The sequence below is a fragment of the Phasianus colchicus genome, chromosome 3 (genome assembly GCF_987193195.1).
Source record: "Phasianus colchicus chromosome 3, bPhaCol1.hap1.1, whole genome shotgun sequence".
NCBI classification, from domain to species: domain Eukaryota; kingdom Metazoa; phylum Chordata; class Aves; order Galliformes; family Phasianidae; genus Phasianus; species Phasianus colchicus.
The window spans coordinates 468,547-495,460 of record NC_143438.1 but is presented as its reverse complement, the minus strand read 5'-3'; the positions used below and the strand labels follow the sequence as shown (position 1 = coordinate 495,460).

Genomic DNA, 26,914 nt, shown 5'->3' with positions numbered 1-26,914 from the left:
GCAGTACCTTTGTATGAAAAAAAGCCTGGATCTGTATTTCTTGCCTTGGAAAATGAAGAGGAGAACTGAAACATCTCTCCCAGCATAGTGTGGCTTCAGTGTATAATGTAAGAGTGTGTTCATCACTCAACTGATCCTGGTTCAGTCCCTTATTCTCCAGGTTTCTCCACATTTATGCATGTGTGCAGGGGAAAGAAAATCCACAGCACCTTGTGATAAACACTCCAAGTCAAAAATTTCAGGTTAGGCGAGGATCTTAGTGATAGCAGCAAAGTTTATTCATTATTGCAGTAACAGGCACATGCCCCTTATTGGCAAGGGAGAAATTGCGCACCAGTCAGCGAAATCCATCCTGTTACATACCATAAATTCGACACAAGTAAAGCTCTCCTGGCACTTGCTCATTGGTTGAGTGACTCGTGCTCACAGTCTCCCCGACGCTGTTCCTATGATACATTTCCATATAAGGTCTGTTACCAACTTGTTTCTTTGGTATATTTTATACTCTCCCATGGGGGTAGGACGGCAATAATTCCAAGAATGAGCACATTTGTTCTGTCCTGTGCTGGGCTCTATTTCCACCCTGTATATTTGCCTTATCTTGTGCCTGGCTCATTCCTACCCCAATCAGAGTGCCCCAAATCTTAACTTTTTACTCTGTTCAGCAACTTTCTTAGTGGAAGAATGCCGTTGTGTTTTCTCTTTGTTAGAACTATCTGCTAGCTCTCTGCCCTTCCCCCTCTCCCGGGGCATGCCTCACCTCGTGCCTTGCAGCAGGTCGGCTAGGTCGTGTGGCAAACTGTACCCCTACCTTTTTTTTTTTTTCTTCACTCTTTTGTCTCTCCTTTTTTTTTTTTTCCCAGGGCCTGTACCCCTCTGTCACGGACTTACATCTAGGGATAACCCTGTGACAAAGAAAAACGATTCACAGGAGGGCTATAAGTTCAGTAAAGGCCTATACTACATACAGAAAATAGTGGAACCTTCTACTGCAAAAACACAATCTACCTCTCACAGTTTCTCCACGTCTGCTCATGGCTGCATGCTATTGCAAGGCAGGACTAGTGAGAAATAGCAGATTTAGTAAGCATTTATGATTTGGATGATCCTTGGTACCTCAAGGCAAGCTGGTGAGGTTTGGCAGGTCGTTAATTCTATCAGAGGTAGACTGACGTGGGAGAGTTTTATAGCAGAAGTGCACTCAGTTTGGTTAAAGACACAGATGGTGCAGGAAGTGTCGCAAGAAAACATTAATCCTGTTTCCCTGGAGCAGCTGAATTGGTTTCTTGGAAGAAAACATTTCTGAACCCATCTCTAACTTAATCGTGATCTGAAGAGCTGATCAAAAAATAGTTATTACCTGTTGATTACTGAAGAGAAAGCGTATGAATATTGCTTTAGGTTCTTACTGCAAGTTACTTAGTTTTTAGCAAGGCATAGTGCCCATTTTGTTCCGTCACTTTTTTTTTCTTTTTTTTTTTCCTTCTCTTGGATCCTTGGCTTACATGGAGAGAGAGTAATCTAGTATGCTAGATACATTCTTTTAGATTTTAATGCTTAGTAACTGTTGAAACATCATACACAGAATCATAGAATTGCTCAGGTTGGAACAGACCTTAAAGGGTCATCGAGTCCAACCACAACCCAACCATACTACCCTAACTCTAACAACTAACTAACTGCTAAATCATGTCCCTGAGCACCGCATCCAAACGGTTTTTAAATGTGCTCAGGGATGCTGACTTAACCACCTCCCTGGGGACCCTATTCCAGTGCTTAACAACCCTTTTTGTAAAGAAGTTTTTCCTGATATCCAACCTAAACTTACCCTGGTGCAACTTAAGGCCATTTCACCTTGTCCTGTTACCAGTGAGAAGAGTCCAACCCCGCTCTCGCTGCAATCACCTTTCAGGTATTTGAAGAGAGCGATAAGGTCTCCCCTCAGCCTCCTTTTCCCCAGAGTAGACAGCCCCAGTTCCTTCAGTCTCTCCTCATAGGGCATATTCTCCAAGCCCTTCACAAGCTTTGTTGCCCTTCTTTGGACCTGCTCCAGCACCTCAGTGTCCTTTCTGGACTGAGATGCCAAAAACTGAACGCAGTACTCAAGGTGAGGCCTCACCAGTGCCGAGTACAGGGGCAGGATGACTTCCCTAGTCCTGTAATAAAAGCTTTCAGGAAAAAACAAGAAAGCTGTTCAATTTTTGTTCAATTAATTTATGTCTCTCCTCAAGATTTAGCTCAGTTCTGCATAGAAAATGAGATGACTAAAAATGAAGCTTATTAACCCAAGAGTTAATAACTTGTCAGTTATTATAGCATTCTTGCTATAAAACTCTTCCAAGTCAGTCTGATAGAATTAATGACTTGCCAAACCTCACTAGCTTGCCTTGTAGTACCAAGACCTAGTCAGTAAACTACAGGTAAAGGGAGAGAGAAAAGCAGGTGCTAGGATAGCCTGATGGCAACCCAGAAAGTTTCAAAAGGTCAATTTATAATAGGAACTATGACACTCATTTTGTCAGAGAGGACTTTTGAGTCTGACTCCTGAAATCATGTGCTGAATTAGTACCACAGGCACTAGAATTAATTAATGGATTCACATATGTAACTCAGGGCCTATCTCCGTTAAACCACATACCAATTGTAAGTATACGGGGCAACCAGCTGATCTGAATAGGAGCTTCTTGCTTCTGTACTGCTATGCTCTGCTGAAAAAAATAATGTTTTCACTAGGAATGATGTACTTGCTTTAAACATTTATATATTAACCAGGGTGCTTGCATGGGGATTAAGCCTGGTCTGTTTTAGAGAGACATTTAAATGCATACAGGGAAGGAGTCATTTTGGGATTACCTCATCAAAGGGGTTGCTGTGACAGGCCCTTAACTTAAATCCTTACATCCTCCGCTGAGACTATGTGCTCCTTCTAGCAATGGGAGAAGTACTCCACTGCCTTACCCTCCCCAAGCAGACTCACTATTGATGCAGTCAGAACAGTACACCTTTATGCTTCCTGATGTGCTCTAGATAAGATTAGCTTTTTCAGTCCCAATTGTTGGCTGAGCTGACCTGACTAATGTTTTTATTGGAAGGAATTAAGGGACAATCAGTGCAAAGACCTGCTGTGCCAAGCAGGTGAAATGGATGGTTTGATTTGGAGACACACCTGTAGCTGAACAGAGACAGATGTCTGTCTGTGAAGTTCAGACCAAATGTCAGGGTCAGCCACTACTCAAAATCTGGAACAGTTGAATTTGCATTTCCTATTCATTTTCAGGTTGTCATCAACACAAAATGTTCACATACCACGTTGAGTAAGCTTAAGTCATTCCCTATTAAATCACACCATTTGTACCAGGCTGTTTTGATTGAGCTTCTGTCTGCATGCAGGAGATGTGCCCCAGGTGAGCAAGTTGTTGCAGTCATGATTCACATCAGTCTCATTCAAATTTCACTTGTGTTTTGGCTATTTTTTGATTTCTTTGCTCAGCAACATATGTAGGTGGGGTAGCAAAAACAGATATCCATTGCCATTTCTTGCCAAAAGCTACTTGGTGGTCTGCTTCCCCTAGGAATTCAAAGCTGGATTTGCTCCTGTAGGTAGCAAACTGAATTGTCTTGAACCTGAGAAAAGTGAGCTATAACACAGAAGTCAATACCTACTTCTTCTCTCCTAGCCTTTCCTTTTGGAGAATACAGGTTTGGGGGCTTTTGAAAAGACCTTCTGGTACTCACTGCTTCGAGAATATGAAGATAATTACTTCATTTCCAAGGCAGATTCTACAGTAATCTGTACTTTTCTGCATCTTTGCTTCAGGACCTTCTGTTCCATAGACTCATGATACAGTCTCCTGAAGGTTTGGAGTGGTGAATCAGAAGTTACTTAGAAGGATAGCATGATTTAAAAGAAGTGGTGGAGATACTTCTCGAAGAGGCATCTGGAGAACACTTCTAATGTAGCTATGATTTAGAGACTTAAAGTCAGGCAATTCAGTTCCTCTGCAATTGAATGCAACATGATGCTCCTCTGTGTATCCATATGAGATGCGTAAAGAAAAATTTTTGAATACTTGCTCTTGGGAATACTGGAGGAAGTTTCATGACTTGAATGTGTTCTATTGTGCTTGTTCATGGAGTTACAGCAAGTAATGCACATAAGAAAAACCTAAAGCGGTGTAAAAGACTATTTCAAAGGTTTTTTTTAAATACATTCATCTTTGTTGGCATGGGTTGGGGACCTGAGGCCATGTCTCCAAACATTTCTTAGGGCAATAAAAGGAATCTGAACTATGAGCTTCAAGGCTAGAAATAAATAGTCTGTCATTGCCAATGCAGGCCACCTCTGAAAATAGGTTGCTCTATCAGTGATGTATGATTTAGAGTAGAAATTGCAGGTGAATTAACTCTAGCCCAGTATAATCCCTTTATTTATAGAGATCTCTAAATAATCGTTATTTGATTCAATGTGACAAAACTTTTATTCTGCAATAAATGTCTTTTGTTGCTTCTTTTCCAATATAGCTTGAGTCATAAAGAGCTTTTCCCCCGTTTTATACTGGAAACATAGCCCATGTGTTATACTGACATAAATATATTTCATTAAGTAAGTCAAGAGGGAAAACCTTCTTTCCATGCATTTTTCTAGCATTTAGTAGGGTGAGAGGATTATATTTGTTGCTGATTTTACTTTGGAGGGACTGCGTCTTATTTTTGTTTTTATAAGTAAAAAGCTCATTACTTGAGCATGAGAGATGCCTTATGGAGTCACTAGATAAGTAAATTGGAAGAGTGGTACTATGCAAATTTTTGTCTTCTTTTTTCTACCTCTCCACATTCACATTTGTCATGGTTTTATGATTTTTGGTTATCGGTATTCCACATCATAACATCATGTAGTGCACTGGGAGTTAAAGCGTTAATGTTCCAGTTCCAGGTGCCTGTCCCAGAAGAGAAGAACTACATTCCCCAGAAGACTGTTCACTGTGTTGTTATCATTTCTGCTCAGGAGGAACAGATGTAAGGCCTTGGTAGGTCATCGGACCTTTCACTCTTCAATTGTCAGCCTCCCTGCTGCTCATCCCAACCACACGCTTCACCTCAGCACTAGCGTAAGGCCTACAGCTTTCAGATACTCTCATTTGATTTATTAGCTTTGATTCTAATTATATTGTATTATAGTGTGTTATCTTGCATTTTCATACCATATTTAGTAAATTAGTTTGTTTCTTCTCAGATCATTGCCTCTGTTTTTAATTATTTGGGGGTCTCCTGTTTCCCTTTTCCAGAGGTGTGGATTCACAAAATCCCACAAGTCCCAGAACCAGGCTGAACCAGCCCATAAACCTTTGACAACATTGTAAAAGATTGATTTCAAAAGACAAGATAAATAGAGAAACCTGATATCTGAAAACACCATTTTCTGGGAATTTGTGTCCTGATTTCACTGTGGGGAAAATTATGTTTGTTCTATTCTGATTTTTGAACAGGGCAATGTCTGGCCAAGTGTTGGGCCAGCATCAACTATTTGCTTTAGTGTTGTGGTTTAACCCAGCAGATTGCTGAGCACCAAACAGTCTTTCACTCCTCCATGGGATGGGTGAGAGAATAAAAAAAAAAAGCCAACAGAGTAGGACTTGTGTGTTGAGATAAAACTATTTATTAAGATAGAGAAAAGAAGAAGGATAATAGTTATGACTATATATATATACAAATTTGTATAACAAGTTATGCAACAAGCTCTCTTAGAAATATACTCTCCACATCCCCCAAACTGATGCCCATCTAGCCTACCAAGCACCAGAAGAGAGTTAGATGAGTTTCTATCCCCTTCAGAACTCCTTCTGCATGATGTCGTATGTTATGGAATATTGCTTTGGCCAGTTTAAATCAGCTGTCCCAATTCTGCATCCTCCCAGCACCTTGGGCTCTTCACTGAGAACGGCCGTGGTTCTGTATAACACTGCTTATCAGCAACTATAAACATCATTGTGTTATCAACATTGTTTTTCTCCTTGAATCAAAAAGATGGCATCTTACCAGAAACTTTGAAAAAAAAACAATTCAATCCTAGCTGAGACTAAGACATTTTCCTATATAAAGAATGGTGAAAGGCATCAAAAAGTGGAAGGAGCATGATTTTTTTTGCATCCTTCAGCAAAGTGGATCATAGTGCTCCCTGTGAGCAGCAATCTATCTTGCAGTTCAGAAATACTTGGTAACCTTTCTAGAGGCTGCAACTCTCTGTAGATTTTTGTTCTGAAAATTTCTCTTTCTCAGTCAAAGTTCTCATCCATAGTGCCTCTTCAGGCAGGAGTGAACAAAAGGCTGAATACCAAAATCAAGCAAGTTCCTCCTGTTTTTCACCTTGTGAATTCAGCATCACTGCAATGTGAGCTGTGCATTGGACGGAAACCTTTCAGTGCTGCTGGGATAAAAATGGTGCAGAATCAGCTTTAGGATATTTCATAGGCAAAAGAATTCACAGAATCTGATTCAAAATCCCCGAGTATCAAATAAGCAGGACAAAAAAAATGGCTTCTGAACAAATGATTAAAATGGTTATTTTAATGGATGAGTACAAAAGAAGCAAATAATCTCATGTCCACTGTCAGCATCTGTTTGAAGTGACTAATTGTTGCTGTTAGCAATGCTTTGGGGTTTTTTTTTTGGTTGTTGTTGCTGTTGTTTTTGTGAAATAAAGCCATATATTGTATGCATATAAACAAAATCCACAAATACCTTATTAACACTGACATGAAAAAGTATTTTGGTATTATATTAAAGCTTATTAATCAATATTTATATGGCTTTTCTTCGATTGCCAGATGTTTTTTTGGTTTTTAAAACAAAATTGAATCTGTTATTAAAAAAATCAGTTCTCCATCAAGTGCCTTATGTCAAGGATCATTTGTTACAGTCCCATCCCTCTCGCTCACCAATAAAGAAGTAAAATTCTTATTTTCCTCTTGTGGTATCACCAAGCCAAAGCAGCCACCAGAAGCCCCTGCTCAAAAGTATTGCTGCTGTTGTTGCCATAGCAGTGAACATCTCTTAGTGATGTTGGAGAATCTTTCAAAATGGTCTTTTGCTTTCTATTACTTTATTTTGTTAGTGAATACAACTCTTAAGTGAGTGTATTGGAGCTGACAAGGAGCTGATAAGTCTGCTGTGTTTCCCTAGTCACTTGAAAAGGAGTAGGGGTATGAAGATAGGATGAGTTTTCACCCAACATAGATTACAGATCTTTTCTAATATGGTTTCCGTCCTTCGAGGATCTTACATTTACTCACCACTGAGCACACAGGAGGATGTTTCTTTAGTGACTGGTATGAAATGCTCGCATCTCTAGTTTATTTTCCCTTGATATTACATTTATTGCTGGTAAAAATTGGTACACTGGAAGCTGCATTGATACTGAGTGATCATTTTTCAAACTGGATGGCTATGGTAAGTGTAGTGGCTATTGAAGAGGACTATTAGGAGATTAATGAGATAACAGAAATAGCAGCATGATGTCAAGGAGGTCATTGCTAAATATTTAGGTCAAAAAAAAAACACTTACCTCCTTGCATTTTTTACATTCTTCAGAATGAGGTGAAAATACTCAATTTACTTCAGAAAATCATGGTGAAAATCACATCAATACATCATTAGATACCGAAATTTAGCACGATGATCTGTCACCCAGCACTTTCCCTCTTGCTAGAAAACACATAGGCCTTACTGCGGAAATAGACTAATGGGAAGGAATGACAGTGAGGGGGTGGTGTTGAGCCACCCTCTTTTTGAGCTGAGCATTTGTACAGCTATGCCTAATAGAATAACTCTGGAGGCCTTACAGTCCTCTTCAGTGTGTTACTGGGGCTGGAGAATTTCATCAGCCCACAAACAGCATTTATTGCTGCTTTTCAAGAAAGGGGGAACAAAAGCAGTCAGTCACTGCTCATTCAGTCTGAACAATCTTGGAGATGTGTGTTCTACTTTATATATCTGCTTTTTTATGAAACAGTTCTTTAGACGACAATCTTAGAAGTTAAGAGACTTTTTTTTAATTTCATCTTTCTGGCTCAGAAAGGCCAGGGAACTATGCTTTTGTTCTTTTTCACTCTTGAAGTGAAACAGCAAGCCTTTAAGTAGTTAAATTTTGATTTATAATTGAAAAAAGGTATTAGAAAGACAAAACTGAAAAGCTGTTGTTGTTCTGTTTAAGAACTGGAGTTCTGGTGGAAGATCTGGAACTCAGGTGGTTGACTTTGAACAGTCCATATATCTAAAGGGAGTGAAATTGTAAAATGTTTATTATTTCATTTTCAAGTGAAAAGAAGTTTTCAAAATATTCCAAAGCATGAAAGAAAATGCATGAAAGAAATAATGCAATTAGTTGTCTTGTAGCTTTCCCTGGAAGCTTATCTTAGGATCACAGTTTCAGGATATTAGACTGTGACAAGCGTACAGTGAATTAATAATTGCTTGGCAGTGTTTCTTTCAGCAAAGTGATTTTAATTATCTGAAACTTGTTCCACATCTCATGTCCAGTATATTGTTAGTAGCACTTATCTGAAAGCATGACCAATTAAAAGTGGATTTAATTTCATTTGATTTTTATGGTTTAAGATAGTTTACTTTTTGAACTGTTTTGTTGTGCAAGCTGACTGGAATCACTTGTCTTGAAAGCAGTTGCACACGAATTGTACCACTGCGCAGTGTGGTCACTTGTATTCAAGATTTTGCCTATATTGGCAAATGCAGACACATGCTGGTACTTACAGACATAATACTGGCACCTGCAGACCCCAAATCATTTTTGTTAAAACAGTGCATCATATCTAAGTAAATCCCTCTAAGGAAGTTAAATCAGCTAGATAGCAATACTGTCACACAGACTCAGTTCACAAACTTTTTTTAAATTATAGAATTTAATTAATTTTCTTCTAATATTTGCTATTGAATTTAGTTTTGATTTTGTTTTTATCACTTGAATATCCTAAATTTCAGGAATTTGCTACAATGTGTCACATCATTATAACCCTTATTATGAATCATTTATTATATATATACCAAGCTGTTGCAAACTTCATTATAAAATTTGAAGCATCAGAAAATCTGGTGGTGATACTGTTTTATTCCCTGCTGTCCTTAAAATAAGTTAGAATCAATGGATTAGAGAAGTTATTAGAAGTATTAGAAGTTATTAGAAGTATCACATAGTTATTAAAATGCATATTTTGGGCTGGAAGCCATTGTATTCTCACAGAATCACAGAATCACAGAATCATAGGGGTTGGAAGGGACCTCCAGAGATCATTGAGTCCAACCCCCCTGCCAAAGCAGGATCCCTACACCAGGTCGCACAGGTAGGCGTCCAGGCGAGTCTTGAACATCTCCAGAGAAGGAGACTCCACAACCTCCCTGGGCAGCCTGTTCCAGTGCTCCGTCACCCTCACCGTAAAGAAGTTCCTGCGCACATTGGTGCGGAACTTCCTATGCTCCAGCTTCTGGCCATTTCCCCTTGTCCTCTCTCCGCACACTGCTGAAAACAGTCTGGCCTCGCCACTTTGCCCCCCACACCTTAGATACTTATAGACCTGGATCAGGTCCCCTCTCAGTCTTCTCTTCTCAAGGCTAAACAGACCCAGCTCCCTCAGCCTTTCTTCATAGGGGAGATGCTCCAGGCCCTTCACCATCTTTGTGGCTCTCCGCTGAACTCTTTCCAAGAGATTCCTGTCTTTTTTGTACTGAGGAGCCCAGAACTGGACACAGTACTCCAGATGAGGCCTTACCAGGGCAGAGTAGAGGGGGAGGATCACCTCCCTCGACCTGCTGGCCAAGTCCTTTTTAATGCACCCCAGAATGCCATTGGCCTTTTTGGCCACAAGGGCACACTGCTGGCTCATGGCCAACCTGTCGTCCACCAGGACACCCAGGTCCCTCTCTGCAGAGCTCCTCTCCAGCAGGTCATCCCCCAACCTGTACCAGTGCATGCGATTGTTCCTCCCCAGATGCAAGACTCTACACTTGCTTTTGTTAAACCTCATCTGGTTTCTTACTGCCCAGCTCTCCAGCCTGTCCAGGTCTTGCTGAATGGCAGCACAGCCTTCGGGTGTGTCAGCCAATCCTCCCAACTTCGTATCATCAGCAAACTTGCTGAGGGTGGCCACTACCCCCTCATCAAGGTCATTGATGAAGATGTTGAACAGGACCGGACCCAGCACTGACCCCTGGGGAACACCGCTGGTTACAGGTCTCCAACCAGACTCTGCACCGTCAATGACAACCCTCTGTGCTCTGCCAGTCAGCCAGTTCTCAACCCACCTCACTGTCCACTCATCTATCCCGCACTTCCTCAGCTTTGTTATAAGGATGTCGTGGGAGACAGTGTCAAATGCCTTGCTGAAATCAAGGTAGACTACATCCACTGCTCTCCCCCCTCCACCCAGCCAGTGACAACATCATAGAAGGCTACCAGGTTGGTCAAGCACGACCTCCCCCTGGTGAACCCGTGCTGACTACTCCTGATAACCTCCTTTTCTTCCAGTTGTCTAGAGATGGCATCCAGCACAATCTGTTCCATCACCTTTCCAGGGACAGAGGTGAGGCTGACTGGCCTGTAATTACCTGGATCTTCCTTCTTGCCCTTTTTGAAGACCGGAGTGACGTTGGCTATCCTCCAGTCCTCAGGCACCTCCCCCATTCTCCAAGACCTCTCAAAGATGATAGAGAGTGGTTCAGCAATCACCTCTGCCAGCTCCCTCAGCACCCGTGGATGCACCCCATCGGGTCCCATGGATTTATGAACATTGGTGTTGCCTACGCGCTCTCGGACCGCCTCTTCCCTGACTAAAGGGAAGTCTTCCATTACCCAGACCTTCTCACTAACCACCAGGGCCTGGGATTCCCGAGGGGGAGCTTTTTCACTGAAGACAGAAGCAAAGAAGGCGTTCAGTATCTCCGCCTTCTCAGCATCCCCCGTTACCAGAAAACCCCCCTCACTTTGTAGGGGACCTACATTCTCCCTAGTCTTCCTTTTACTGTTAACATACTTAAAAAAGCCTTTTTTATTATCCTTTACCACCTTTGCTAGATTCAATTCCAGGCGGGCTTTAGCCTTCCTCGTCGCATCCCTGCAGGCCCTGACAACATTTCTATATTCTTCCTGAGTGGTCAGACCCTTTTTCCACATTTCATGGACCTTCTTTTTCCCTTTGAGTTTGTGCATGAGCTCCTTGCTCATCCACACAGGTCTCCTGCCACCCTTTCCTGATTTCTTGCTCACAGGGACGCACCGATCCTGGGCTTGGAAGAAGAGCTGTTTAAATGCTGACCAGCTCTCACAGGCCCCCTTACCTTCTAACACCCAAGCCCATGGGATAGCTCCAAGTAGGTCCCGGAAGAGATCAAAGTTGGCTCTCCTAAAGTCCAGGGTAGCAATCCTACTTTTTGCTTTGCTCCTTCCACTCAAGATCTTGAACTCCACCATCTCGTGGTCACTACAACCCCAAGCTACCCCCAACTTTTACTTCCTTAACAAACCCGTCCTTATTTGTGAGAATAAGGTCCAGTAACACCCCTCCCCTTGTCGGTTCCTCCACCATCTGCATCAGAAAGTTGTCTTCAACACATTGCAGGAACCGTCTGGACCGCGCGTGCCTGGCCATGTTGCTTTTCCAGCAAATATCTGGATAATTGAAGTCCCCCATAAGCACTAGCGCCTGGGATTGCGACGCTACTTTCAGTTGCTTGTGGAAGGCCTCGTCAACCTCCTCCTCCTGATCATGGGGCCTGTAGTACACACCCACAACGGTGTCACCCATACCAGCCTGCCCCTTGATTCTCACCCACAAGCTCTCCACTGCTACATCACCCTCCCCCAGGTGGAGTTCAATACATTCTAGCTGCTCTCTCACATAAAGAGCAACTCCACCACCCCACCTCGCCAGCCGATCTTTCCTAAAAAGAACGTAGCCCTCCATGACAACATTCCAGTCATGCGAGCTGTCCCACCACGTCTCCGTGATCGCAATGAGATCATGGCCTTGTGACCGCACACAGATCTCCAACTCTTCCTGTTTATTTCCCATGCTGCGTGCATTAGTGTATAGACACTTTAGGGAAGCAGCACCCCCCTGCCTCTCTCCATCCCTTTGAACTCCACCCTTTTCACCCATCGAACTCCGTTTTGAGCCACGAACTACCCGCTCAACCCCGTGGCCCTCATTCTGTCCCCTTCCCCCTTCATACCTAGTTTAAACACCTTTCAATGAGCCCTGCCAGTTCCTGGGCTAGGATCCTCTTACCCCTTGGAGACAGGCTACTTCCATCTGCAGCCATCATGCCAGGCGCAGAGTAAATTGCCCCGTGGTCAAAAAAACTGAAGTTCCTGTGCTTGCACCAACTTCTTAGCCATTTATTTATGAGGCGGGTTTTTTGGATGCTCTCGGTATCCTTCCCTGCCACTGAAGGTAGGGAAGAAAAAACCACCTGCACACCCGGTCCTTCAACTACCCGCCCCAGTCCCCTGAAGGCTTCCTTGATAGACCTCAGGCTTCTCTCAGCGACTTCATCGCTGCCAGCCTGAACTATCAATAATGGGTAATAATCAGAAGGGCCAATCAGACCAGGAAGTTTCCTAGCAATGTCCCTGACCCTTGCCCCAGGGAGGCAGCACACCTCCCTACGGGTAGGGTCAGGCCGACATATAGGGCCTTCCGTTCCTCTCAGCAGGGAGTCACCTATGACAACCACCCTTCTGTCCTTCCGGGTGGAGGCAGTCTTGAGGCGTGGGGTCGACCGCTTCGCCCGAGGCAACCTCACAGGTGGACCTCCCTCCACCCCCTCACTCACCTCTCCCTCGAGATTCAGGGCCTCAAACCTATTTTGCAGAGGCACCTGGGGAGCCGAGGATGGTCGGGATGGAGGACGCCCACTTCGCCGAGCCAGTATCCTTTTCCACTCCTCCTCCTCCCTTAGATTGCCTTGCTCTGCTCTCAAATTGCCTTGCACTGCAGCAGGAACACAGTCTACCTGCCGGTTCCCCTCTACTACCTGTTTGCAAGGCGGCAGGGGGTGACACGCTCCACGCGGAGCCTCAGCTGTGTGGCAAGATCTCGGGGCTGATAGGGACTGGCACCACCAATCAATCTCCCTCTCACATTCCTTTATGGTCCTCAGCCTCTCCACCTCCTCCTTCAGGTTGACCACAAGGCAAAGTCCTTTAGCTGGTCACATCTTACACAAGTGCTGCCTCCATCACCTGGCACTGCAAGGGCCAGGCTCTGGCACTCATCACAGCCAGTGACCTGCACACTAGCATGTTGTTTTGGGACCTCAGTCTGCGTCTCTGCATTCTTCTTGGCAGTCTTTCTTTTAAATGTGCAGGGGGCCTCTGTCTGGGTCCCCACATTATTTTTAGAGGCAGTAGCCTTCTGCCAGGGTGGAGCCATGGAGAACCAGAAGACTAATTAGCACAACTAGAATAGCCTTAACAGGGCGTGACCGATCAGCCCTACCCTGCTGCTGATAGTGCTGGCTCTGCCCTCGCCCCCTTACCAGGTCGTTAATGGGTGACCCGGCACCTGCCACTTACCTCACAGTGATAACGCCTCTCCTCTCCGTCCTGGTGGGCAGCGACACGTCCTACTTTTACAGCTGTCTGTTTACAAGAAAACTGCTCCGAGAGGCTGCAGTGGCTTCTTTGAGCTATTACACCCAAATGGGTGGTGCAGGGATTTCTCTATGGGCTGGGCTCAGTAACAATTCCCTCTCAGGTCATAAGCCTGAATTGTATTTTTTTCATGGTTGGCGGTAAGCCATCTTTTATTCTCTGTCATACTCGTGTTAAGCCCAGGGCACCTCTCCCAAAACTGTGTATACCATATGTATGTCTATACAGACAGTTCCTAGGGTTATAGTGTGAACTGCTCTTCTGTGGGGGTAGCAGTGTAGATTTTGAATTAGACTTCTGAGGTCAGTGTAACATGGACTTCTGTTGCAGCTGGCTTCAGCCGTTACTCCCTTGCAGCTCTGTGAGAGCACAGCACACTAGAATATTATCAAAGCAGCAGCTGCTTTGCCTTAATGGAGAAGTAAGCTCTGTCACGTTGCCTCCCCCAGTGACACTGGTGTCCCAGCTGATTTTGCTTTGTCTCCTCACAGTGACTTGGGAAGAAAAATTTTGACTAATTTGCTGCAAAAAAAATTTGGAATTGGTGCTCAAAGTGTCGTGTATAGATATTCAACAGCATTTCTTGATGCCCAGAACTGTTCTGATAGGAGGAGGTAGAACCAATATCAAGGTTTTTAAGGTTTTTGTTTGTTTGTTTGTTTCTTCAGAATGCTCCTAGTGTGGAGTTTTGTCATATGTTTATGCAGCTTCTTCCAAAAAGCAGAGTGCGTCCTTTCCTCTTCATGATGTTGTGAGAGTGGTATGAGCCCAGAAAGGGTGGGAGGAAGGGTTCTGCAAGATAAGGTGTCTGAAGCATCTGAACAGCAAGGAAGAGCAGAGTGAGCAAGTTATCCCTGCTCTGATACTGGAGAGATGTTCCCAAAGAGAATGGGTACACAGAATCTCACATGGTCTGTGATAAAGTGCAATGGGACAGCCTCCAGTTCCAAAGCTGTAAATGTTGGCATCATGGCAGCCCACACCCCAGGAGAGCAGAGGGGCAGGTGCTAATCTCTTCTCTGTGGTGACAGTGGCAGGACCTGAAGGAACGGCATGTAGCTGCATTGGGAAGGCGGGTAAGATTGGGTATTAGGGAAAAATTCTTCACTGACAGAGTGGTTGGGCACCGGAATAGTCTCCTCAGGGCAGTGGTCATGACCTCAAGCCTGTCAGAATTCAAGAAGCATTTGGACAACTCTCAGACACAGGGCTTGAATTTTGGGTTACCCTGTGTGGAACCAGGAGTTTAACTTGATCTTTGTAGGTCTCTTCCAACTGAAGATATTCTATGGTTTTAACACATCTTCTCCTCTGCTGTAGAATGAGTAACTAATGGCTTAAAGAGAAGTAGGCCAGTGTCCTCCAAAGGCAAGCAACTATACAACTATACCCTCATGAGAAAAGGACACTGCTTCCTTCTTGTTCGTTTGCACCAAGGAAACTTCTACTGATTTAATGTGCCAATCTTGATGTCTTTTCTGTGGGTAGAGAATTGTACGGGGCATTTGTTTTGCTGCTAATCATCACACATTTCAGAGCCCACATGGGGAGAAATACTATATACTGTATGCTGTACTTTTCTGTCAAAAGTACGGGAGAAAGGGAGGCCACATTCCTCCCTGTAAATGAGACTTTACAGTTATATTTTTCTCATGCAACTTTAAAGATACTGAACAAAAAGTGTTAGACTGACAATCTGGGAATTAGCTGAGGCTCAGTCATAGAAACATTGAATGGTTTGGGTTTGAAGGGACCCTTAAGATCATTTAATTTCAACCCCTCTGCTATAGGCAGGGACACCTCCCTCCAAACCAGGTTGCTCGAAGTCCCATCCAGCCTGGCTTTGAATGCTTCCCAAGAGGGGGCATTCACAACCTCGCTGGGGAACCTGTTCCAGTGTCTCACCACCCTCTTTATTCCTAGTATCTAGTATAAATCTACTGTCTTCCAGTTTAAAACCATTTCCCCTTGTCCTGTCGCTACATGTCCTTATAAAAAGTTCATCCCCAGCTTACCTGTAGGCTCCCTTCAAGTACTGGAAGGTTGCTGTAAGGTCTTCTCATGGGAGAACTCCTCTTCTCCAGGCTGAAGAACCCCAACTCTCTCAGCCTGTCCTCATAGGGAGGTACTCCAGCCCTCTGATAACTTCATGGCCGTCCTCTGGACCTGCTCCAGCAACTCCATATCCTTCTTGTGTTGGGGGTTCCAGAACTGGACACAGTACTCCAGGTAGTATCTCACAAGAGCAAAGTAGAAGGGAAGAATCACCTCCTTCAACCTGCATAAACAACAGCATAACCTGTTTACTGATTATAGTAGTTCCTTTAGGCTGAATGCAAGCATGGCACATTCTTATGAGATGCTTGTTAAAATGTATTTCCAAATTGCAGCAGCGAGTAGTGGTTTCCAGCACTTCTCCTGGAGCTCTGGAAACCGATATTTTACTCAACAGTAAGAGCCAGCTGGGTCTGTTGAAATAAGCTCTTCCTTCCTTGATGTATTTTAACAACTCCAGTTTTGTTACAAGTGTCTTCAAGATGGTATTGCTCCCCTTTTTGCTGTGGTTTGTTTTTTTGTTTGTTTGTTTTGGTTTGTTTTTTTTCTCTCAGGACTTCAGTTTTCGATGCTAGTGGTCCAGAACCTAACAGTGTGCAGAAGATAGGCTGAAGTGGATCATCTCTGTTGAGCATGTACTGCCTTCAGAAGGAAAAAGAGACTCAAAACTTTTGAATTCCTCCTGTTTCTAGTGGAAGGAGGTTTCTCTGGGTGTTATCTTTTGTTTTAATACATAAAGGGCTGATAGAATCAATTACAGCTTTTTCTTCTCTTTTCAGACCTGAAATAAGAAAGCACAAAATCAGCAGCAGGTTTTGCCTGTTTTTTTGCAACATACATTACTCAATTAAGATTACAATTGGCTCAGCAGTGCAGGAGTTTCTGTCTCATCATAAATATGCATGAGGAGTGCCCATATCAATGGGAGTGCAGACAGGGCTAGGCCCTGGGGGTTGTATTCTCATTACATTACCTGTTCATACAATGCAAAGGGGAGACAACTGGCAGACTCCTAAACTTACTGTATTCTGTTTGGGGAAGATTAGGTTTTGCAGAAAAACATCCAGTAATTGCCAGAATACTATTTATGTAATCATAAACTTGTGTCAACTGATTTTAGTAAGGATTATTATTGTAAAAAAAAAGCAGCTCTTATCTCTTCCACTGCACACATGCTGTGGTTATGAGGAATCTTTTCTTCTCTCTTCTGCTCCTTCACACAATACCCTGACTTAACTCATTTCTCCTCTCCTTTCTCCCCATGTCTAGCTGTCAATCACTGTCACACTGCTTTACATCACATACATCAAAGAGAGCAGCTTTTTCTATCAAGTGAGCCAATTCTGAAGCTGCCTTCCCAGAGGCTCCACAAATTGTGCAAGCTGGAAGAGTTCAGGAACGAGCAAACTATGCAATAACGAGTTTCCCAGAAATTCTTCCAGCTGCTGTTCTCTCATGCATGTGTTCACACAGCGCTGTATATACTGCATGCCTCTGGGGCCAGGACCACGTCCATCAGACCAGGAAACAGAGCTCCTCTCCTCACCAGTAATAGCAGCCGGAGGAAGGAAGTGGCATATTGCCTACATCAGTGATATTGCCCTGTCTGTCTTCTCCAAGCTACAGGAGTTTTCTCTGCACAGTGCTCAGCATCCCATGCCTTTTGAAGTCAGTGATTCAAGGGAGGGAACAAAATTCTAAAGTTTGCCTGTGATTAGTCAGTGAACTGCATGCAGTGAATTTAGAGTGTTATTACCAAGATAAGCATCTCCAAGGGATTTTTCTTCTATCGTTAGGTCTCTGGAAGTGTCCGTCTCTCTCTCAAAATGACAGGTTCACTCAGCTGTTGAAGGGTGAGGCTTTTTCTGTTCTACAGCATTGTTTGTACGCTCTCATCCTGCTTCCAGTATAGAGCGTGCTTGTCTGTGCATATGTGGCCTCCGTAGGGCACCCTTTTGTGTCTGACTGACATCAAGATTACATAAGAGCTTTTTGCCTCCTCAAGTGTTCTGTGCTTTGCCCAAGAACCCTGTGACTATTTATGGGTACCTTTTCAAAGTAGTGAGCAGAGATTTATCTGCCTGGCCAGTGATGGTGTTAGAATCATATAACACATATAATCACAGCTTTTAGGTTTGACACCTAATTGATCCCTTTTCTACTTACATACCTGTAAATGACCACTGTACTTCAAAATCTGTATCATCAAGATCTCATTCTTGCTTGTGGCATGACACGTCACACACAGGTCTCTATGCTGCAGAACTTCTCTTTGTCATGTCTATAAAGAACTTGCACAAATTCTCCATTTCCCCCTAGAAATCTTGATGTTTCACCTGGTGTTTTCCAAACCTACCCTCCAATAAAGCTCATATTAGTGTTTCTACCTGCCTGATGTAGAGCACCACTGCCATTTGTTGCCATTGGTTGCATAAGGTCTGCATTGCAGTGGGCTTGTATGTGAAATTTTGATTATTCTTAAAAGAAGACTGCTGCTTACTAGAAGAGCTGTGCTGCTTATTCTGTAGTAGCTGAGCCTTCTGGTAGGTGAACATGCCTTTAGTTACAAAACAGCTAAATCACTTCCAGTGATCACCAAGCTTGATGTGCCCAAAGCTTGCCTGAGACAAACTTTGGTTTTTGAGGATTTACTTGGAGATATGCTGGGTGTTCTGACATCACTGGGTGTTTTGTAGTGATATGTAGTGGTAAAATCCTCAAATTATGGTACTAAGAGGAATATGAGCCTATCTCCACACCTTCCAAAAGGTAAAATGGAGTTGCTTTTAGATTTCTGCACTTAGATAATTATGAAAAGTGTCTATTCTGATTAGGATATCCCAAGGTTGATCTTCAAATGTTTCAGTATATTCTTGGGTATTTCTGCTTTCATCATAAGCACATAAGGAGGTATCAGAGAGATTTTTATTTGCATGATGTCAAATATTTAGTATAGGCAACTGTAGAACTCAAATGAAAAGATTAGAGCTATTTAACAGTTTTACTGTGAGCACAAGTGATAGTTAGATCCATCTTTTAACGTATTCTGCAGCAAACTTGTTGAAACTATTGACATGAAACCTCCTAGCAGTAGTTAAAGGAATGCTTATAATTTGGAAATGGTTATGTGCTTTATTATTGATCTGCTTTGTTTCCATGTAAAAATTCATGTTGTCAGGATTCTTTTCAATTTTAAACAAACATACCTAGCTAAAGCAGATTTCAAAGTGATACGAGAAATAACACTTTACACCTACGACTCTCCTCAAGATAGAAAGATACTCTGTTTTGTTTGTTTGTTTGTTTTTTAACTCTGCTTGTTTACTTTTCCCGCATTTAAGCTGCACCTCTGAAAAGTAGCATTACTATGCTGTAGATGAAAGAGTTAACCAGAAACCTCTTAGAGTGCTATTCTTTCATCCTTCAGATATTCTTAAGACGTGAACTTAAGAGGAAATGGAGCTGCTATTGTTTCGAGAACTGACAGAAATGTTTCTGAAGTGACTTTTAGCAAAATATGCTTTTCATGTGAGGTATCTCAAATGGCCAATGTCAGCTAAGATCTAATCATATTTAATAAGCTTAATTTTGAATTCAAAATAAAATTCACAAGGGTGATTGTCTTAGCTATTGATAGAAATGCTTCTCCTACAACACCTCTTAGACACTGACGATTAGTGCAGAATGATGAATGTTCAAAGATGACAGTTCTATCAGGTGAGAACAGTAATGTTCTGGACTATAAATCTGATTTATCTTACAGAAGCTCACTGTAGCCTAAAGAAGGTCTTCTGAGGGTATATTTCCTTCCCCAGCAATTGCAGCTGTCAAGGTCTTTCAGCCCCAAGTGCTAGAAATTGTTTGCTATTGGCAGAAGCAGGAGAATTATAATGCACTTAGCTTAGCCTTTTGTTTTATTTGTGACTCCTGGATATGTAATTACCTTCACATTTCTTGCAGTGCATTAAGTTAAATGCCAGAGTCATGCCCTCCATACAGTAAATTGTGAGAGCCTACTGATTGCATCATTGTGCCACAGTGAGAATGTTGCAATGCACCTGCATTAGTGTGCTTGAAAGTTGACTTGCATTTAATCAATCGTGTTAAACCTTCAATGGCTTTGCACAGTGCCCTGCATTAATTTAGTGTACATTTGGCCTCTGCCTTTGAGAGTCAAGAGCTTACATCATCTGCTCTGAACCATGCCTGACACAGGGCTGCATGATCCATACAGAAGATTTTGCTTCATGCCAACAGTGCAGAGAGCATGGTCCAGGCCCAAGGCAGCATTCCTAGGAGAGCAGGGGAAAAAACACGCCAAAGCACAGAAACCTCAGTAGTCCCAGGGCTTGGAAGTGCACGCGCCATTTCTGAACATAGAGGATGAACTGCTAGCCAGTTGGTAAAAGTGGGGAGGGAGGAGAAAAAAGACTTTGCAGAGGTCAGGAGAAGGAAGCAGAGCAAGACTGAGGGCACTGTTCTTATTGAAAATCTTTACTGGAAATCAGTCAGACTGTTACAGAGAGCACAACTAGCTCAAGGATCCTCACCAGTCAGTTTTCCACTCAAATGAAGTTTTTGGCAGTCAATGAGACTTAGAACTTGTTTTCAATAATGCATCTCACTTTTTTTAATTATGGGGACAAACCTCTCAATAGAAGCTTTTTGTAGTTGCAGCATCGACCACAAGCCTGAGTCTTGTATCCAAAAACAGACTGCAAAAGCAAACAGAGAAGGATTTTAAATGAGTTTTTTGCAAACACAGCTGATAGATTCATGCATGTGGCAGACACCCCTCCTGCAGCCTTCCTGGAGCCACATGCTCCGGTGCAGGGTAAAGGAGAAGCAGCAGTCAATTTTGGCTAAAAAGAGATTTGTTGTGTCATAATGTTACATTTTTGTTGGAAAGGAGAGGGGAAAAAAAAAGCTGATGCTGTGGTTTAGACAGCAGATTGCAAAGACACAGTGGGCTCAGACACAATTTCAGTGAAATCCTAAATTTTTGTGAGGGCAGAGAAGCAGTGGATCCAACCCAGTGACTGAACTGAGAACATAATTTGCTCTCTCTGTTGGATTTCATGTTCTGTATCAGACACATGCCCTGTGCTGGGTTGCCTGTGAGTGTGCTCAGAGTAGCTGCAGCTCCATGAACATCAACACATGTTGCATGTTTACTGTATAAGCTTGAGGATAAATGGGATAGAATTAATGAATATTAGTAATGGCTTTATAGACATCAGAGGTTCACAGAGTGTTAGTAAACATATTATTATTTGTTTAACAAAAAGACAAAGGAATAAAATTAAAAATCAAAATGCTTAGTTGTTCATATGCATACATTTTGTAGGGTGGGACATTTTGTAACAGAAATAATTTTTTGGCTCCATCCTTGGAGTGATATTATCCATGTCCAGTTGTTTTTTCCTGAAGAAAGCAAACTGGCCTAAAATTCTAAGTAATCCACAGCACTTGTACGGATGCAAATGACGTCATTTCAGATCCTACTCCTACAGATACTACTCAGTGCACTGAAAGGAAGCAGTGTTGACAGGAAAGCAAAGATAAGTGGAATCACTTTTCTATTAGAAGTACAATAGAGTTCATTGGTTGGTCACCTGTGCTCAGCTGTCAGCGATACCAAGCAGCTGAGCACATGCCTTGTAAGCTGCCAGTGGCTGATCAGAGAAGGTTTTGAAATATCCACTCTCACAGAAATGTTTCAGACAAAGGCATAGCTGCTTTATTGATGGTGCTTTTTGTGCGTAAGGATGAATACTCTGGTTTGCTCTTTTCATTTTTCCAGGTAAATGTAATATCATGTTTCCATAAAACTCTTTTGGGAAACAGTGCCATTCACTATTAAAACTTGCATAATGAAATGATCTGTCAGGGATCTAATTTATTTGCCATGTAGTGCCAAGATCCAATAGACTCTGCTTCTCGCACTTAACACCAGGCTGCCCCTGCTCCCCACTGTGCCCCCTGGCCCTGGGGTCATGGAGCCAGTAAACCATGTCTACCTTACTTCTGCATATGCCCAGTGTGAGGAGGTGGGGGCGGCAGTCTGTAGAATTAGAGTAAGAATTTTGGTTTCAGAAACTCTCTCATTTTATTTGATCTATTAGCTTCAATTCCAACTGTATTGTATTATATTTATTATCTCACGTTCAGCTGCTATATTTAGTAAACTAAGTTTTTTCCTGCAGCTCATTGCTGCTGTTTTCCTAGGCCCACCTCTCTACCTTTTCCCTTTCTCTCCCCGCACTTCCCAGGGCATGGATCTGTGGGTCTCTTTGCTCCCTTGTCACAGACACAAAGACAAACCAGAGTGAACCATGACAGTAAATCACTTTTACTTGTGTAAGACTGGTGCAGCTTTATCATGTCAAGATTGGAAAGATGCTACTGCAAATAGTTCGTACAGTTTCGACGTCAGACGTTCTGGGCTACTTATGTAAAGTTTCTGATTTCCGATTTTGAATGAACACTGGAGCACATCTTGTTAGGGGTGCTAAAATACTGATAATAGGCCATGGAGACTTTCTGCAGCTAATGATTACTATTGGTCTGGGGGAAGCAGCAGTTGCAGCAGTGACTCTGGTATAGAAGCTCTCTATTTCTTACCTTCATTTTTATCATCTTCTCATTCTAAATTGCTCCCAAGCAGCTGATATAACAGTAGGAGTTGCTGGAAATAAATGTGGAAACTTCTAACATCCACTTGCATTTCTGAAGGCTGACCCAACATGAGTGGTTTTTATCCAGGGCAGAACATGCCATTTCATTAACAGAATCACAGAATCACATAGAATCACAGAAACACCAAGATTGGAAAAGACCCACAGGATCATCCAGTCCAACCTTCCACCTATCACCAATAGTACTCACTAAATCATATCCCTCAGCACCACGTCCAAATGTTCCTTGAACACCTCCAGGCTCACTGACTCCACCAGCTCCCTAGACAGCCCATTCCAGTGCCTGACCACTCTTTCAGAAAAGTAGTATTTCCTAACATCCAGCCTAAATCTCCCACTGGCACAGCTTGAAGCCATTCCCTCTAGTCCTATCACCAGTTACACCAGAGAAGAGGCCAACCCCCAGCTCGCTACAACCTCCCTTCAGGTAGTTATAGAGAGCAATAAGGTCTCCCCTGAGCCTCCTCTTCTCCAGACTGAACAATCACAGCTCCTTCAGCCGCTCCTCATAAGGCCTGTGCTCCAGACCCCTCACCAGCTTTGCCGCTCCAGGGCCTCAATGTCTTTCTTGCAGTGAGGGGCCCAAAACTGGACAGTTCTCGAGGTGCGGCCTCATCAGAGCTGAGTACACAGGGACAATCACTTGCCAGTTCCTGCTGGCAACACTATTTCTGATGCAAGCCAGGATACCATTGGCCTTCTTGGCCACCCGGGCACACTGCTGACTCCTGTTCAGCTGAGCATCAATCAACACCCCCAGGTCCATTTCCTCTACGCAGTCTTCCAGCCACTCTGCCCCAAGCCTGTAGTGTTGCCTGGGGTTGTTGTGGCCAGAGTGCAGGACCCGGCATTTGGTCTTGTTGAACCTCATCCCATTGGCTTCAGCCCAACTCTCCAGCCTGTCCAGATCCCTCTGTAGGGCCTCGCTACCCCTGGATAGATCGACACTTCCAGCCAACTTGGTGTCATCTGCAAACTTACTGAGGGTGCACCCAATGCCCTCATCCAGGTCATCAATAAAAATATTGAAGAGGACAGGCCCCAGCACTGACCCCTGGGGAACACCACTCATGACAGTCGCCAGCTGGATTTTACTCCATTCACCACCACTCTCGGCCCAACCCGCCAGCCAGTTCCTTACCTAGCCTAGAGTGTACCTGTCCAAGCCACGGGCTGTCAGCTTCTGCAGGAGAATGCTGTGGGAGACAGTGTCAAAGGCTTTGCTGAAGTCTAGGTAGACTACATCAACAGCCTTCCCCTCATCTACCAGACAAGAAACTAGATCATAGGAGACCACGTTGGTCAAGCAGGACCTTCCCATGCTGGCTAGGCCTGATCCCACAGATGCCGCGTGATCTCCATCAAGACAATCTGCTCCATAACCTTCCCTGGCACCGAAGTCAAGCTAACAGGCCTGTAGTTCCCCAGATCCTCCTTACAACCCTTCTTGTAGAGGGGAGTCACATTGGCAAGCCTCCAGCCTTTACGGACCTCACCAGTCATCAAGGAGTGCTGATACATAATGGTGAGCGGCTCGGCTATCACCTCCACCTTTCCCTCAGCATTCTCGGGTGAATCTCATCCAGCCCTATGACAGGCCAACTAGAGTAGTAGGTCTCTGACTGTGACCACCTGAATTGTAGGGGGTTTTTAGTCTGCTCTCCACCAGAGACTACCAGGCCAGAGAGTGGAGTACCATGAGAACTGTCTGACCTTTAAAGACAGACATAAAGAAGATATTCAGAACCTTTGCCTTTTCCTTATCCTCAGTGGTCACATTCCTAGCCTCATCCAGTAAAGAACAGAGGTTCTCCTTGGTCCTCCTCTTACTGTTGATGTATTTGTAAAAGAGTTTCTCGTTCCTCTTTACCCCAGCAGCCAGGTTGAGTTCAAGCCAGGCTTTTGCCTTTCTGATTTTCTCTCTGCACATCTGAACAACTTCTCTGTACTCTTTCTGAGTCGCCCATCCCTAATTCCACAGGAGTTAGATTCTCCTTCTCTCCTGGAGACTCAAGAATAGCTTCCAGTTCATCCACACCAGTCTTCTTCCCCACCAGCTCATTTTGCAGCTCAGGGGGAAAGCCTGCTCCTGCGCCTTTAAGACTTCCTTCTTGAAGAGCAACCAGACGTCTTGAACCCCTTTACTCTCTAAGACTGAATCCCAGAGGACTCCCCCTACTAGTCTCCTGAACAATTCAAAGTCTGCCCTCCAGAAGTCCAAGGTAGCAGTTTTGCTGTTTCCCCTCCTGGTTCCCCCAAGAATCAAGAACTCTACCATTTCATGGTTACTCTGTCCAAAACAGCACCCGACCTCCACATCTCCTACCAGACCTTCTCTGTTTGTGAACAGCAGGAATAGCGGGGCAGCTCCTCTCGTTTGCTCTCTCACCAGCTGCATCCTCCATACACTCCAGAAACCTCCTAGCCTTCTTGTTCTGCACAATGTTATATTCCCAGCATATGTAGGGGAAGTTGAAGTCCCCCATGAGGATAAGGGTTGGCGATCGCGCAGCTTCCACCAGCTGCTCATAGAACACCTCATCTATCTCTTTTATCCTGGTTTGGCAGTCTATAGCATACGCCTCGTATGCTATAGACAGGATGTCTGCCTTGTCAGCCCTTCCCCTGATCCTTACCCATAGGAATTCAACCTTATTATTCACAGCTGTGAGCTCAATTACATTAAAGCACTCTCTAATATAGAAAGCCACACCACCACCACTCCAGTCATGTTTCCGCAATGGCAACTAGTTCATAGTTGGCCTGCTGCACAGTGGTTTCCAATTTTACTTGTTTGTTGCCCTTGCTGCGTGCATTGGTGTAGGTGCACTTCATCTGATCCCCTCACATCACCCCTAATCCCATTACCGCTCCCCCATGCTCATCTCTAGCTGGCCTGGTTTTAACATGCTTTCTCTTTTTAAATGACATAGTTAAGGCTTGATAGTAAGTGTTTTCACTGCCGTCTCCTGCACTGCCACTGGTATACAGCTGGGCATTCTGCTGGAGGGCCTCTAGCTGACATCGTTCACCAGCACCTGGACTGGATACCCAGTTCCCCTGAACCTGGGTGGTGAGGTATTTCTGGGCAAGATGTGGCCACATCTTGCTTTTGTGAGCTCGCTCATATGGATCTGGTGGGGTTACAAAAATACTGCTGTGTACTGCACAAACAGCTACCAGAAGTTACAGCACTTTTTAAAACTGCCAAATGCAGTCCCTGTTTACACCAAACACTGTGTGGTCCTGTTCCTCCAAGGAGACCCAACCAGCCTTTGAAACACTTCTGTGTATTATCAGTACTGAAAACAGTTCATGTTTTATTGTAAATTCCAGCTATTTGCATCTTCCCATTTTGCAGTTCCCACTGCATAGAGATCAAAGACCCAATTTTTCCTTTGTATGCATTCATGTAAACCAAGACTGACTTCAGTGATGTCAGAATAATGACAGGTATAAAACAAGGAGAAATGAAAAGAAAATCAGGCTATCAACTATTTTTTTTAAAGCTCATGCATTACTAATACTTCCAATTTAAATGCAAATTTTTGTTCCTAACACAGACCTTTAGGGAAGTCTTCTCCAGATAAACTGTAATAGGATACCAAATGGTAATTCAATATTTAACTTGTATTTTAGCTTATGGGTCTTAATTTCCTATCATTTTGTTGCAACATTTGCTTATGGGAAAGAATTACATTGCTTGTAATAAGACTGATAATATTTAATTATATTTGTTTATTATATTTAATTTTTTTTATATGCCAAGCATCCATGCCAAGAGTGTATCTATTTCTATTTTGAGTGATGGAAATCAGCAAGGTGTGACTTTACATACTTCAGGAAGTAAACGAGACAGACGGCTGAGAAAAGGCAGTAGAGTGTAGCTATTGCTGTATGATATGTGCATTCTTGGGGTGTATTGCTGTCAAACACTTGTGGTCATATCAGTAAGGCTCTGAGCCGTTGCTGAAATCCCATGGAGTGGGGACCCTTGTGTTACTGATGGCTAGAGTTTTCCAGGAGGCTTCCATTTGACTCCGTGTCTTTGGATAAAGGTATGGCTGTTCTGCCCTTCCCACAACAAATTCACTGCCATCACCAAATCTGCTCCTGGGTAAGGAAGGACTTGCCTCTTGTGAACTCTTTCCAACATGACCATTAATCAACCCTCAGTATCCCCAAGTTCTCCATGGTTCTCTTACAGATGTAGGAATAACCAGAGGGACTGCTCGTTCAATTAAGCCTTTCAAAATAATGACATGGTTTGTTTTTGCCACATATATGTGTATGAAGAAATTTTTTCTCTGTATATGCCTCCCTCAAGCTCTGCTTAAGTGCAGCTTGTAAGATATGTATTCAACCTTAATGTAAGTTCTCTTCTGCTGTAAGTACTGTAAATAACCCAATGCAGTCATTTGAATGACTACAAGTCTACCAACACAATCTAATGCAGTTATTGAGGAGTAACCTGAGTTAGTGTTTTTGCAGCAGCTGATGA

General features: G+C 43.4%; 1 protein-coding gene across 15 annotated transcripts in view; it reads left to right on the top strand.

Annotated features, from left to right (window-relative positions):
• TPK1 (thiamin pyrophosphokinase 1) overlaps positions 1-26,914 on the top strand; it is a 269,847-nt gene that overhangs the window by 227,087 nt on the left and 15,846 nt on the right. For 7 of the 15 annotated variants that reach the window (XM_090136771.1, XM_090136770.1, XM_090136769.1 and 4 more), the window contains one exon: positions 4,928-5,027. The exons of 4 other annotated variants lie outside the window; for them this stretch is intronic. In XM_090136771.1, coding sequence (XP_089992897.1) covers positions 4,928-5,027 — 100 coding nt within the window. 4 more of the 15 variants (XM_090136776.1, XM_090136779.1, XM_090136780.1 and 1 more) reach the window with 4 other exon arrangements.